Source organism: Cylas formicarius, unplaced genomic scaffold (assembly GCF_029955315.1).
Source record: "Cylas formicarius isolate icCylForm1 unplaced genomic scaffold, icCylForm1.1 PGA_scaffold_9__14_contigs__length_23061073, whole genome shotgun sequence".
NCBI classification, from domain to species: Eukaryota; Metazoa; Arthropoda; class Insecta; order Coleoptera; family Brentidae; genus Cylas; species Cylas formicarius.
Window position 1 is genome coordinate 17,671,261 of NW_026844365.1, and position 14,404 is coordinate 17,685,664.

General features: G+C 31.6%; 1 protein-coding gene across 4 annotated transcripts in view; it reads left to right on the forward strand.

Annotated features, from left to right (window-relative positions):
* The window catches only part of LOC132707383 (adenylate cyclase type 2-like), a 359,565-nt gene that overhangs the window by 275,387 nt on the left and 69,774 nt on the right, over nucleotides 1-14,404 (forward strand). For all 4 annotated transcript variants that reach the window (XM_060679222.1, XM_060679223.1, XM_060679220.1 and 1 more), the window contains one exon: nucleotides 5,046-5,213. In XM_060679222.1, the coding sequence (XP_060535205.1) occupies nucleotides 5,046-5,213 (168 nt within the window). The remainder of the gene's footprint in view (nucleotides 1-5,045; nucleotides 5,214-14,404) is intronic.

Genomic DNA, 14,404 nt, shown 5'->3' on the forward strand with positions numbered 1-14,404 from the left:
CGTATTAAAATAACTGCAATAGTCAAATTATTTTTTTTATTACTAAAGACAAATAATGTCATTGATAATTGGCAAATCAACACTTATTTTTAAATGGGTATAACCCGCTCTTGCTCTAATAACATCTTTTACTCGATTAGGCATATATCTAATCAAGTTCGCTATTGTTTCTTGTGGAATGTTGAACCACTCTTCCTCTACTGCAACAATGACAATGACAACTATAAAACATAAACAAAAAATAAAAAGCATTAACATTTATCAAGCTTAGGGTCAAATAGTTTCCCAATCAATGTAACGATTTTAAAAATTGTCAAATCAAGGGCGATAACGCTTTTTCAAAGCAAGGTAACTTTCAATTCGTTAAATATTAACATTTATATCATAACAAATTAATGGGATATTTCTACAATTTTTTTAATTTTTAAATGGTCTTTGGAATTAGCGGTTTTACACGCTTTCCTTAAATTTGGTCTAAAAATACAAAATAACATTAATTAAATGAGTGCTAAAGTTAAAGTTAATCGGCAAATTAGAAAAAAAGTTTTAAAGAAAATTCATTGTACCTTGCCATTTGGTTTTTAAGAAATACTGTATGAACTTTAGTACTATTTACAAATCCTCTGGATTCCTCCTGCGTCAGTTATTGATAAATAGAACTTACTAACGTTTCGCCTTTATACCTGCGTTTATATCGTTTGAGGGGGCGTAGCTAAATGAGGGGCATGAACATTTTCTCGGATGACTGATTCCCATATTGGTGACAGTCGCGGTTAAGATGAGTTTATTTCTCGTATTCTTAAGGCGCTTTCATGTTTTTTAAGCCTCGTTGATATTTGTAAACTCCTGGTATCTCAAACGGAATTTGGTCATTGACGGATCGAAGATGTTGAGAGATTTTTAGATAAGTGGTAAAGCTGTTTTGACGCTATATTTCTTAAGAACTCACTTTTTTTTTCATTAAGTTCTAACTTGAGCACTTACTAATGGGTACGCTAAAGCAAATAAGAATAACCGTGATAGTGTAATGGTGACATACTCCTCTAATTTCTTAACAAAATAACTCACCGCTTATTACGTAGTGGAAAAATATTTCAATGAAAAATAAAAAGGAAACCATTTAAATGTAGAATACAGGTGAACAGACAAAAGTGAAAAGTAATTTCAGTAACAAATAAATAATAAAGCCAAAAATTGCATAGAACACATGGGATTTTCTGTTGTTTGGCGCATCGATGAAAAAAATGTGGACATTACACAAATTTCATAAAATGTTGGGCCCTAAAAAAATACAACTAGGAACGAATTCTATTACATTGCAAAAGTTTTTTTATAATTTTAAATAACAACACTCTTTTAAATTATATACTATAATTATGGCAGTGTATATCAAAATTGAAAATTAACTTGTGTATGGTATACTTGAAATAAGAAAGAAGTTGGAACCTATTCAGGGGATTTTATTTTAAAAAGTATAGTGCGTCACCTGATGCTTATAATATAAATATATTTTTTTCTTTTGTAGTAATGTTTTTCGCAAAGTTGATAATTTTCATGTAACGCTTCGACAGTTTTGTCCAAAAAATTGTCTTTTTTGCAGTCTTATTTATTATTACCTAGTTAAATGTTTTAATTAAATTATTTGAATAAATACAAATTAATTAATTCAAGCAAATTAATTAAAACAAAAAGTATTTGACCCTAAGTATATATTTTATTTCTAGCATTTTTATATATTTTATGTGTCCGTTGTGGCAGGACAGTTACATAAAAAAATTCTATGAATACTTTTAAAATTAGCTTGATTTTAAATATTTTTTGTCATTATGTATGAATTGTTCCATTTTTTTGCAGGAAAACAGGTCTTTGGAAAAATATGTTTTTCACACTTGAAAACTAAAATTGAGAATTTTTATTATGGATCCATGGAAGTTCTTAATTTTAAATGGTCTTTGGAATTAACGGTTTTACACGCTTTCCTTAAATTTGGTCTAAAAATACAAAATAACATTAGTTAGTTAAAGTTAATCGGCAAATTAGAAAAAAAGTTTTAAAGAAAATTCATTGTACTGACTGATTCCCATATTGGTGACAGTCGCGGTTAAGATGAGTTTATTTCTCGTATTCTTAAGGCGCTTTCATGTTTTTTAAGCCTCGTTGATATTTGCCGCATATGCATGGAATGCTGTAAACTCCTGGTATCTCAAACGGAATTTGGTCATTGACGGATCGAAGATGTTGAGAGATTTTTAGATAAGTGGTAAAGCTGTTTTGACGTTATATTTCTTAAGAACTTTTGATATATGGTCAGTGATGTTTTGAATATAAGGAAGGACAACAGTGGCAAGTGTGGGGTTGATTTCGGACGCCTTGTCTTTGGAAGATTGTGGTAAAGTGTATTTTCCGACGGAACACTCAATATCTAATGAGGAAGTTATTAGACAGAAGAGTAAATGTAATTTGTTTGAATTCGGTGTTCAGGGACTCGGGTTGATATAGTTTTGCGGCTCTTTAAACAAGAGAGTTCATAACCGATGATTTTTGACAGGATAGTGATATGTATTGGTCTGTGTGCACAAGTTTTCTGTATCATGCATATGCGGCAAGGAATATATTGGAGAAATCGAAGAATAACATGAAATAGCCTTACGACTACAACAAATAAACTCATCAGCTGTTGCCGAACACAATCGCGAAACCGGACATGAAATTTTATTTGGTAAAACTAAAAGTCTTGCATGTAATCAATTTTTCTACCAACGAAAAATCCGAGAATCAATAGAAATCTATAAGCATCCAAGCAATTTCAACCGCGATTCAGGTCTTTACCTTTCACCGCTCCCCTCAAACAATATACAGGGAGTTAAAAAGTACGCTGCCAAACTTTCAGAAACGATTCCTTGCGTGATTTTAAGACAAAAAATTCATATAAACAAAAATGAATGTTTTTCAAAAATTCTGGGTGTTAGCATTTTCTAAAAAATGTGTTTTCCCTTTTATAATTTTTATATCACTTTCGATATTTTTATCAAATTTGGTAATCATCTTTTAATTATTGAGAGGCGGTTTTTGACACAAAAACTTTATTTTTATTTTTACCAGTGGCGTCCGTATGGGGTTTGAACTGAATATTTTTAAAGAAAAAATGGCACTTCACTTCTTTTTCGGAAAACAAAAATTATTTTTAAAATCCCCATTCAAGTTGGAGCAAATTTGGTGCATGAACTTGCTTTCGCACGACGCACGGTTTTCGCTAAAAAAAATAAATAACCTCTATAAGCCAAATGCAATTTTGCAATGTTAATTTTTATGTAAAGTCCGCTCTATTTGAAAGTTGGCACGTGTAATGCTATGACTAGTGCTCATAAAAAGAAATTAGTATAATTTGTAATAATCTAGTGATTCTTTTTTTACTGTGATGTGTTTTTTTATCTCCCGTACTTGTTTTGCGACGACACTTATGATTTCCAATTAGCATTCACGCGGTCCTTTTTAGCTTTTTTTTATTTATTAAAACTTGCTACTACATCATAATTTTTAAATGCCCTTTTTTTTTAAACTAGCAATTTAATAGGAAAATTTAAGAAGTTTTTAAGAGATTATTTCAAAAATATTTGTTTGTTTTGGTAAAAATAGTTCAATTCACAAATCGTGAAATGGCAGATATACGCCTGGTGTATGGAATGGCTCATGGTAATTCTCGCGCCGCAAGACGTATGTATCAAGAAAGATAGAAGACTCTTGTATAGTTATTTTAGAAAGGGTTCGCCAGTCCCTAATAGTTGCTCTAATTTATTTTTTTATGGGAGAGTATTGTTTGTTTACAGTTATTTAATATTATTTAATAGTAAACGTCTTCCTGTTAGTTGTTCATTTTTTGTATTTATTTATTTTTTTAAGCGAAAACCGTACGTCGTATGAAAGCAAGTTCATGCACCAAATTTGCTCCAAATTGAGTGGGGATTTAAAAAATCTTTTTTGTTTTCATTTTTTGTTTAAAAATATTCAGTCCAAACCCCGTACGGACGCCACTGGTAAAAATAAAACTAAAGTTTTTGTTTCAGAAACCGCCTCTCAATAAATAAAAGATGGACACCAAATTTTATAAAAATATCGAAAATGATATAAAAGTTATAACAGGAAAATCTATTTTTTTGGAAAATTGTAACACCATTTTTAATTGGAATCACAGCATCCTGTGGAAGTTTCTTTAAAAAATTAATAACGTTCCGTGTTTTGCGATAGTCAATGTTTAAATTATGTGTGAATTGATAAAAATAACCTTAGTTTTGTTTCAACTTTGTTGGCTATTGCCGTTGACAATAATTATAACGATATAACCTACTACTAAGTGCGCTAGAAATTTAAAATTTGATTGACTATTAAAAGTCCAACAAAGATAGCCAGCCATTTAAAGAAATTTCCTAATTTTAAATACTCAAAATTTGGCATTTGTTGTTGTATATTTTTGCCATAGACTGTAACTGACTTTGTAAATGTGCATTGTAACTCTGACTATAATAAAAGTCAACCTTGCCCTGCTTCTTTATGATCTCGAAGGCTACATTGACCCTCCAAAACATGTTATTTTAGAAAGGTCTAGACTATTTTTTGAAAAAATGCTTTTTCATCAAATTGGTGCTGAGAGGGATAAAGTTATTTCCTCCACGTTGAAAGATGGCATATGGTATTTGTCTTTAATTTATTCTCTTCAATACTTTTTAATATTAATTTCTTGAATCAGCTATTTTGAGATCACAACTTCCGGATTCCCTGTGTATTATGAGCGGCTATCTCTTAAACGTAAGAAAATTATATTTCAAATTTTTGGTGAAAAATCCCGCAGTCCTTATTCAACACTCCCTCAGTTTAGCGTACTTCCATTCCATTCAAAAATAAAATTAGACTTGGTCAACGTTCCCGTGAAAATGTACTCGTTTTATTGAAAACCTTTTAGCCGGTGTTACGTTTTCCCTTGTACTTTCCGATGCAGTGCGAGGAATAATGTGTTTATACGGAGATTTAACGGCTTTGATGTTTCGCAGAAAGTGGTGGCACAGCGAAGACCTGAATCCGGCAGTTTTGTGGTTTCGCAATCGGAAGCAGGAAAACGAATACCGGAGCCAGCCCGATCCTGAATTTCGATGCTACATAACCTGCACGTCCGTGATATTCATCGCGATGTGCGCAATGCAGATTACCACCCTGCCCAGGTAAGATTTTTGAATAATACACTGGTGTACAGGCGAAGCGAATAAAAAACATTCAACAAAATGAGCGAACAAAATAAAGCAAAGATATTCAAGTTATTTTCCAAAAGGTTATTTCTTCAGACTATGACTTTTAAGTTGGCAACGCGCCGCAGTGAAATTTGTCAGAACCATAGAACAACCCCAAAGAAACAAAATAATGCCACACTTTTAGGCTCAAAGTAAGTTATAAGTGACGCTTCACATACTCTGGAAAAATATTTAATGCTTTTATGGAATAAATAATTCTTACATACCTCCCAGATGACTGTCCCAGTGCCCAAAAAGCTGGTAGTAAATAATATTTCAATTTACCATAGTATATGCATTGTTAAAAATGATCACAAATAGAAAATTCACTTTTGAGTACTTACTAATGGGTACGCTAAAGCAAATAAGAATAACCGTGATAGTGTAATGGTGACATACTCCTTCAATTTCTTAAAAAATAACTCACCGCTTATTATGTAGTGGAAAAATATTTCAATGAAAAATAAAAAGGAAACCATTTAAATGTAGAATACAGGGGAACAGACACCAGTGAAAAGTAAATTCAGTAACAAATAAATAATAAAGCCAAAAATTGCATAGAACACATGGGATTTTCTGTTGTTTGGCGCATCGATGAAAAAAATGTGGACGTTACACAAATTTCATAAAATGTTGGGCCCTAAAAAAATGCAACTATTAACGAATTCTATTACATTGCAAAAGTTTTTTTATAATTTTAAATAACAACACTCTTTTAAATTATATGCTATAATTATGGCAGTGTATATCAAAATTGAAAATTAACTTGTGTATGGTATACTTGAAATAAGAAAGAAGTTGGAGCCTATTCAGGGGATTTTATTTTAAAAACTATAGTGCGTCACCTGATGCTTATAATGTAAATATATTTTTTTCTTTTGTGGTAATGTTTTTCGCAAAGTTGATAATTTTCATGTAACGCTTCGACAGTTTTGTCCAAAAAATTGTCTTTTTTGCAGTCTTATTTATTATTACCTAGTTAAATGTTTTAATTAAATTATTTGAATAAATACAAATTAATTAATTCAAGCAAATTAATTAAAACAAAAAGTATTTGACCCTAAGTATATATTTTATTTCTAACATTTTTATATATTTTATGTGTCCGTTGTGGCAGGACAGTTACATGAAAAAATTCTATGAATACTTTTAAAATTAGCTTGATTTTAAATATTTTTTGTCATTATGTATGAACTGTTCCATTTTTTTGCAGGAAAACAGGTCTTTGGAATTATATGTTTTTCAAACTGGAAACTAAAATTGAGAATTTTTATTATGGATGGTCACAAAGAAATGTTTTTTCTAATTAAAATAACCCTTTTTTTAAGGAACACCTTCCATTTACCGTTTTTAATGGGTTTGGGACTTGATTCTGTATCATTTCAAATATTTAGCTTTTATTACAAAAATTGATAATAAAAGTTATGACCAGTTTTTTGCAAGAACTCATATATTTTATTTTAAATCTAACTACACCTATATAATATCCTATTCAAACTCCTTTTTTTAACATTAATTACGTAAATTTAATGAAACATTAACAAGTAGTGCAAATAAATAGAACTGATTACTAACTACAAAACATTTTCTAAATAACAATACAAGTAGTATGTATGGTTTCACACTTGAACACTGTTATATCTATTTTTATACACCTCACGGCTCCCCGCTGGACCAATCCAAAATAAAAACATTGATTTCAACCATTTCTAAAAGGCATAAAAAAATCCCTTCTTACCATTCAGAACAAAGACCTAAAATATTAGAACTATTATTCCATCACGTATGATGCCACACCACACATAAACACTTCTCCGAGCCTGTTTAGTAATTTGCTACTCCCTTCTGTAAAATACCTAATTATACACCGATCACCGAAAATCGTCACTTTATCACTTGAGTTTCGTTTCCCACGGATCCAAACCACTTCGGACATTTTCGGGATATTACCGCACGGGTTTGAGAGCAATCGGATGTCCTCGAAGATTTTACCGCACGGCTTGAACTTTGACGTTCCTCAATTCTGACGGTCATATCAGGGAATGTATTCAGGTTGTTTTGCAAAAATCTTGCCAAAAACTAACGATCCTAGAAAAAGTATAGTATGCATCACGTTTGGTAAACTTTATAACTCACTCGTTTATTAAACACTCGCTCCGCTCGTGCCGTTTACCGCGCTTGTTGCCATATTACATACCATATTACTATATCTGTCTTAGTCGGACAAAGATTCAGCTTGGAACACAGTAGGATAAACTACACATTTTGCGAATCACTCACGAATAGGAGGATATCAAAAGGAGCATTTAAACTAAATTAAGATTTTATTTTTATTTATTATTATTTATTTTAAAAACAAAACAGAATAATAAAAAAATACAACCAAAATTATTTTAAAATGTTATAATAAAACCTCCCAAACGTGTACAATGGCCGACCTGTCAAACTGCCGATCTCTCGGTTCTCTATTGTTTAGTAGTAGGCGCCAAAGCCGACTGGCACAACTGCCATAAAAATAGGGGCAGAAATTCCTTCGTCGTGGCTCCATAATTTTGCAGTATTAAACATGATTGTAAATGAATGTAAGTCCAGTTTATTACAGTCCATTATTTTGCAATCTCATCCATGTCGGAAATGTAAAAATTAACGATATGCATAACGTGCGTAGTTGGTTATTTTAAAATGGGGAATAGAGAGAATGGTAACTTCAGAAAGGAAAGGAAGAGAAAATAAAACAGAGCACAAATAAAATGTGCGCTTTCACTTCACACTTTCACAAAGCACCAGTGCAATATTTGAGATAAACCAAGTCAGCTGGACGAAGAAAATAAAATTCATGGCACAATCTCTTTCAAACAGTGCGTATTAATTTTGGTTTCAACCAATAAGCGACACGCTGTATTTTCCAAAATTATCATTTTATTCTCTGAGGCATAAAGCGCAATAAAGACGCATCGTTTGTTCCGGTCGAAATTTTATTCCGGCATTTGCATAATCATAATACATACGGGCTGCGTGGTCAACATAAAAAACATGGTAATTTAAATAAAATTATAGTAGAAATGTAAACGGTGTATTGCGACTGTCGCCGAATCAGCGGGACCGATATTTTCGAAACTTTTACTAAAACAGTGAAATAATGAATTTAATAAACAATTAATCTGGGGTTTAAATTATGCCGCAACTTAACCGGAATACTTAATTACTCGTCGCGTTTCAATCATTATTAAATCATAACATTTAATTGAACTCTTGACCGGGTTTTACAAGTACATTTTGTGCAAAAAATTATCGCTCAGTAGTAAGCTGCTCAGCTTCCTTTCTTTAACTTGATGAAAATTGACGCCGTTTATATTGCAATAAATTTAAACTTGCTCGAAGGTTTTTATTGATTATTTTGGTTGACCGGTCGATGCTCTTGTAATTCTGGCCTCTGGGCAAAGTATAAGTGCAGTTTTTTTTAATGTTGGCAAATGTGCCATTTTAGCGTCATTTAATTATGGGTACAGCTCATAAATACTGATCACGTACTTACTTGATGGTCTGCTAAAATAAAAGTCAATTGTCTAATACCATATTATAATGTAAAGGTACTCTTTAGAGCATTTTGGTATTAATGAATCAAACGAATTGAGTGGGTACGGTGGTTCGTTACTTGGTGGTGCTCATTATTTTCTGAGCATTTTCGGTTAGAATTGTCTTTTTGCCTTAAACGAAATAAAATAGTTAATATACATTTATGAACAATATCCAGTGCTTTGAGAAAATGGTAAATACAAAATTTTAAATATTATTAGGATGATGGAATTTGAATTGGATGCTATAAGGTGTTCAGAATAAACGAATATATTTGGATAATTTTCAATTGAAAAATCTCCATTCTACTAAATGGCACATCATATACAGGGTTATTCACAGTGAGTGTCCTATTAGACGTTTATTGAGAATGAGATACGGTGAAAACCTGATATGTTTGGTTACTTACGTAAGGAAATATTTTTGACCATGCACTATGGCCAGATATACTCGCAACGTATATCAACTTTGGTTTTTTAAATGGAACTCTCTGTATACTTACCATACCTATCTTGAACATAATCGGAGATAAAAAATACTTTTTGAGAAATTTGGTAACAAACAACTCTATATAAAATTTTTTTTTCGCAACCCGCGCAGCTATATTGGCACGTAAATGAGGCATTCATTTGTACCAGCTATGGTATAATTATTTTCTCTGGTTTTGGAGTTATATGCATCTGGCTAGCAGGCGCTGACCGGCCATGATGACGTTTTTTGTCATCAAATTTGACTTTGACATACATAAGCCTAATATTCCGTTATTATCGTTTTTAAATAAGTAACTGTGACAGTGAAAATGCAAGAAAATACATATGCCAACCAAAATTTAATATTCACAGTAACTGTTATACTCAAAACTAATGTTAAAGACTAACCAAATGGTCTTAAATTGTTTTTAATCACATACAACTAGATGTTAGGCTTGAAATGACCTCCATTTGCTCCGAGATGGCGTTCCAAATCTTATATTGTTCCAACTGTTGTTCCAATTAGTTGGCCATGCCAAAACTATTAAACAACAGGGCTGAACAGGAAGTTTGTTGAGTCGTAGATAAAGCAATCTACAGTAATTATCAAAATTTTTGTGAAAATAACGGTGAAATATTAAATTCACAGAAAAAATAAATGACGTTATACTTGGATACACATGTTTAGTTTTTGTCGTATATTTTCTTGGACGTTCCATAGCATAAACGTTATTATTTTCCTGCACGCGTTCCAAATAGGGGAATTCACATAAACACAATCTTTAAAATATCCCCATTTCTATAAGTAATGATTATTTAACGAATTTCTCGATGGTAATGCAGATGATGTTGAGGTAAATCATTCTGCAAAAAGTTCTATATGTAAGTTCGTTAAGTGGATCGCGAAAAATAATATGGTCCAATAGCTTTAAAGTGTCTTATTCCCACCACACATTAAGTGACTAATGGTTTTGGTTTTGCACTCCCCGTACCCAGAATGCAGTAACTTTTGTTATAACTGCACCATTACTACGAAGAGTACCTTAATCGGAAAACATTGTTTTAGTTCACGGTGTCGTTCTATATGGATCTGGGATTATCTTGAACTTGAAGTAAAATTTCCAATTCTACCACTAGCATCAAACCGTTCCATAGAACACCGAAGAGATTGTCTAGTTCAGTGGTCGCCAACCTCTTCAATGTCTTGAGCTACTTTGTTCATTTTGGAATAAACAGTGAGCTACCCACACGGAATCCAACGTAAAGCAACGTAAATGAAATAATCCACAGTTAATTTATCATTATATGTATTTATTTTACTATTTAACTTTAACTGGTAATATATAATACATAGGTACTAATAATAAACTAGTAACAAAAAACTAATATTACTAATACGTACTTGTTCATAGCTACATTCCTACCTAGCAAACGAAAGTGTTTGAAAAATAAACACAAACTTTTATGCAGCCACAACGGCATGTCACGTAAGATTTAAAAATAGTTAATAATAACAACAAAAAAGTAATGCACTATCATTAACATAAACATAGAGAACTAAAAAAGCACGTTTTCACTCCTAAATCCCAGATATTTTTTTCCTGATTTCAAGAATATATAGTTTATTGACATTTCATTTAACGGTTTTTGAGATATTTCAATTTTATAGTATATTACGCAACAAGTACGGTAAACGGCATTTGACTAGCGAGTGACTTAAAAAGTTTACCGAACATGTTGCATAATATACTTGTTCTGCGACCGTTAGTTTTTGGGTACATTTTCGCACGAATGCATTCACTGACATGACCGTCAGAATTGACATACGTCAAAATTCAATGCGTGGGAAATATCTGCAGAAACATCCGATTGCTCCCAAACCCGTGTGGTTCGGATTCGTGGGAAACGAAACTGACACGCTAGATCAGTGTGTAATTAGGTATTTTACACGCGGAAATAGAAAAAAATAATTATCATTATATTTCTGGACAATAGCCATATTGTTTAAAAACAGTCTACCTTGATAGCAACCATATTATCTCTGCGTGCAATTGTTTTAACAATGTTTTTCTTTTGACAACTAATCAAAACTAAAATCTGCAGTTTAAGTTAAGTAACTTAAGATATATCAAATGGATTATACTCAGGAAGAAAAACACCAAATAGTAAAATTGTATTATTCAAACGGACATAATGTTGCAAGGGTTAAAAGAGAATATCGACAAATATATCCGAATAGAAGGTTTCCTTCAATAAATACAATCAAAAATGTAATTAAACAATTTAAGGACCAAAATAGTGTCACACGAAAGTCCAGGTCAATAGAAAGAAAATTTTATGAAGACCTCCTTTAACTTTCAAGGTAAATTATTATTATATATACAATATAATTATTATATAATAATATAATAATATATATTATATTATATATTATTACAACACTTGACATCATGACGTTGACTTCTACTTTCTTAATTTTTATATTTCATATTTTTTAGAAAATCCGGAATATTCTATACCTGATGTTAAAAAATTATTCGAAACGTCCTGTAGTAAAATTCAACGAAAGCTAAAATATCATAGAGCAAAAATCTTCAAACTTTTATATTATCTTTCAAAATTTACCCAAAAAAATTCCTTTAAAAAATATCCAAGAAGAATTTTAAAACCGTAACAGATTATCGAGATGTGTATTTACTCGGACGAAAATAACGTTCTACCGATAAAAATAAATTGAATTCTAAACCAATCAAATAAATTTGCCTGGCAATAATTTTTAACAAAAATGTGTGCTAATGTAAATCTGAATTTAATAAATTAAAAAAAATGGTCTAATAAATTTTCTAAATTTAAAAACGCCACCAGAAGATTGTTGTTTTCCTTAAAACTATTAACGTCTGGTAAACAACAAAGAGGATTTCGCTTAATCGACAATTCTTTTCATTTATTTGAAAATTATTTTTCTATATTAAAATCATTTAAATTTTGCCAATTTTGTTCTGCGAATACGGCTTGCAGAGATTGAAATTTAGATAGAAATTCTAAAAATCAAGGCTAAAAGTCACTTTGTTGATTTAATTTGTAGCAATGCAAATCACATCTGGTGAAGGCTTTGAAAATACGCCGGGTCTTGTGAGAAACATGCAGCCACCCTCAGCTGGCGATTCGTCGTCCATAAAAAGGAAAAAAAGTTCATATGAAACAGCAGGCTTGTGCGAAAATCTTTACATTATAGTTTACATGCTTGCAATTATGATGGTTCGACGTGTTATTTATTGTTGATTTTGTAGGACTAAATTTTGTGTGACCAAACGTTATTTTTATTTTTTTCGTCCGAAAATGAGGCAATGTAAGAAAACAACTCCCGGAATACATGGTTCTCATACGGGACAACCGTTTTTAAAAAGAACTCAAAGATGTTAACGCAAAGGCGATTATTTCAGTACAAACGTTACATATCTTAACCTACGAGATAGGAAATTTTACAAAATGTCATTCAACTAGCTTATCGGCGTGCCCTTTCCAATGGTGCTATTAAGATAGATAGAATGTGAAATGGTATGTGGTTCCTTAATTTCGCTCTCCTTAGACGTGCATCTCCCGACTCAAGCAAGGGGTGACGTGAACGACTTTCCCATTTTAACTTTTCTAAGGCTAGATTGTGGTGCAAGTTTACAATTTTTTCCTTAATACCATAATAATTGTCGAACCGGGAAAAGTCTAGTTTTTGACCGCTAAAATCATAGATCTGTTCCTCCGGAATTTTTATATTATAGTTAATTATATTTTTATATACATTAATTTTTTTACAATACCCCAATGCTCAAATAATAACATTTTATGGTTAGTGTTAACAAGTAATTGAGCGTTTGTCAGAACAGAACAGTTATTAAAGTTCTTTGGATTGCATTCATATGCAGAATTCATATGAATGTTTTTCTAAAAAGGACATATCCTTATCTACTAATCAACTGATTGCACCCATCGGTGGATTAGCAGTGTTGAACAAAAACTGGGAACAACTTTTGGTAATTATAGGTCGTACTGTCAACGATGGGTATTTTTAATACAAATTTTATTATCATGCTCGAAATAATACAATTGAGAAAAACGAATAAGATCTTTGAGATAAAATGTCTATTTTAGCATCTCTAATTAAATGTTCAAAATTCGGGAGAGCGTTTTTAAAAACATTTATTTATACAGAAAGCAAAATAAAGTTTTATTCGGACTAGCCGATACAAATGCTGGAATAATTAAGACCGCATTTTACAATGCGACAATCGAATCTATAAGACTTTTAACGCGGTGCCACCGATGCGTTATCTTCGCTTAGCTTTGGGCTTCGTCTGCAACTCTTCCCTCCTTAATTTTCGAAAATAACGGAGCGTTTTTTCGAAAAAGCTTCAAAGTTTTCTTCTTGGCATGCGTTTTTCTTCAATTCTCGTACCTTTTCCAAGAAGAGCTTCTTAATAATGAAAACTAAAATTAGAACCATGTTTATTCCAAAAACAATAACAATTATTTGGAACGTATTTGTTTCTTCTTTCACTGGTTCCATGGGAGTTATTTTTTTTGCTAAATCTCTTAGCTGGTATATTTCGTCAATATTTACTTTTGCAAGACTGGTAGTATCCAGTACTTTCATTGCGTTCATTCCCGTTAAATGGATTTTTGGTAAAAATATTGGTTTTCTGAAATGAATTTTTACATCGTTGAAGAACTTATCTTCATTAATTTCTATTTGACAGTTTACTGGTATTTTAATCAGTACCGGTACTTCGATTTGCATATATCGATCTGTGTTGCATTTTATTAGCAGAACAAGAACTAAATTTTCACTGATTTGTTCTATAATTGCTTCTGACAGGTTCATTTCGGCAGTTTTCTTCCGATGTCGTCAATTGCCTCTTCTTCTCAGCCTGTGCCATATAAGGGTACTGGGGTATAAAAATTGATTGATTTTGGATTATTGGGAAAATATAGTAAAAGGAAAATATTTCTGATTTTAAAATTGGACTGCAAAGATTACTTTCGAGTCACCAAAATTTGCCTGAGTTCCCAAAATTTCATAAGAAG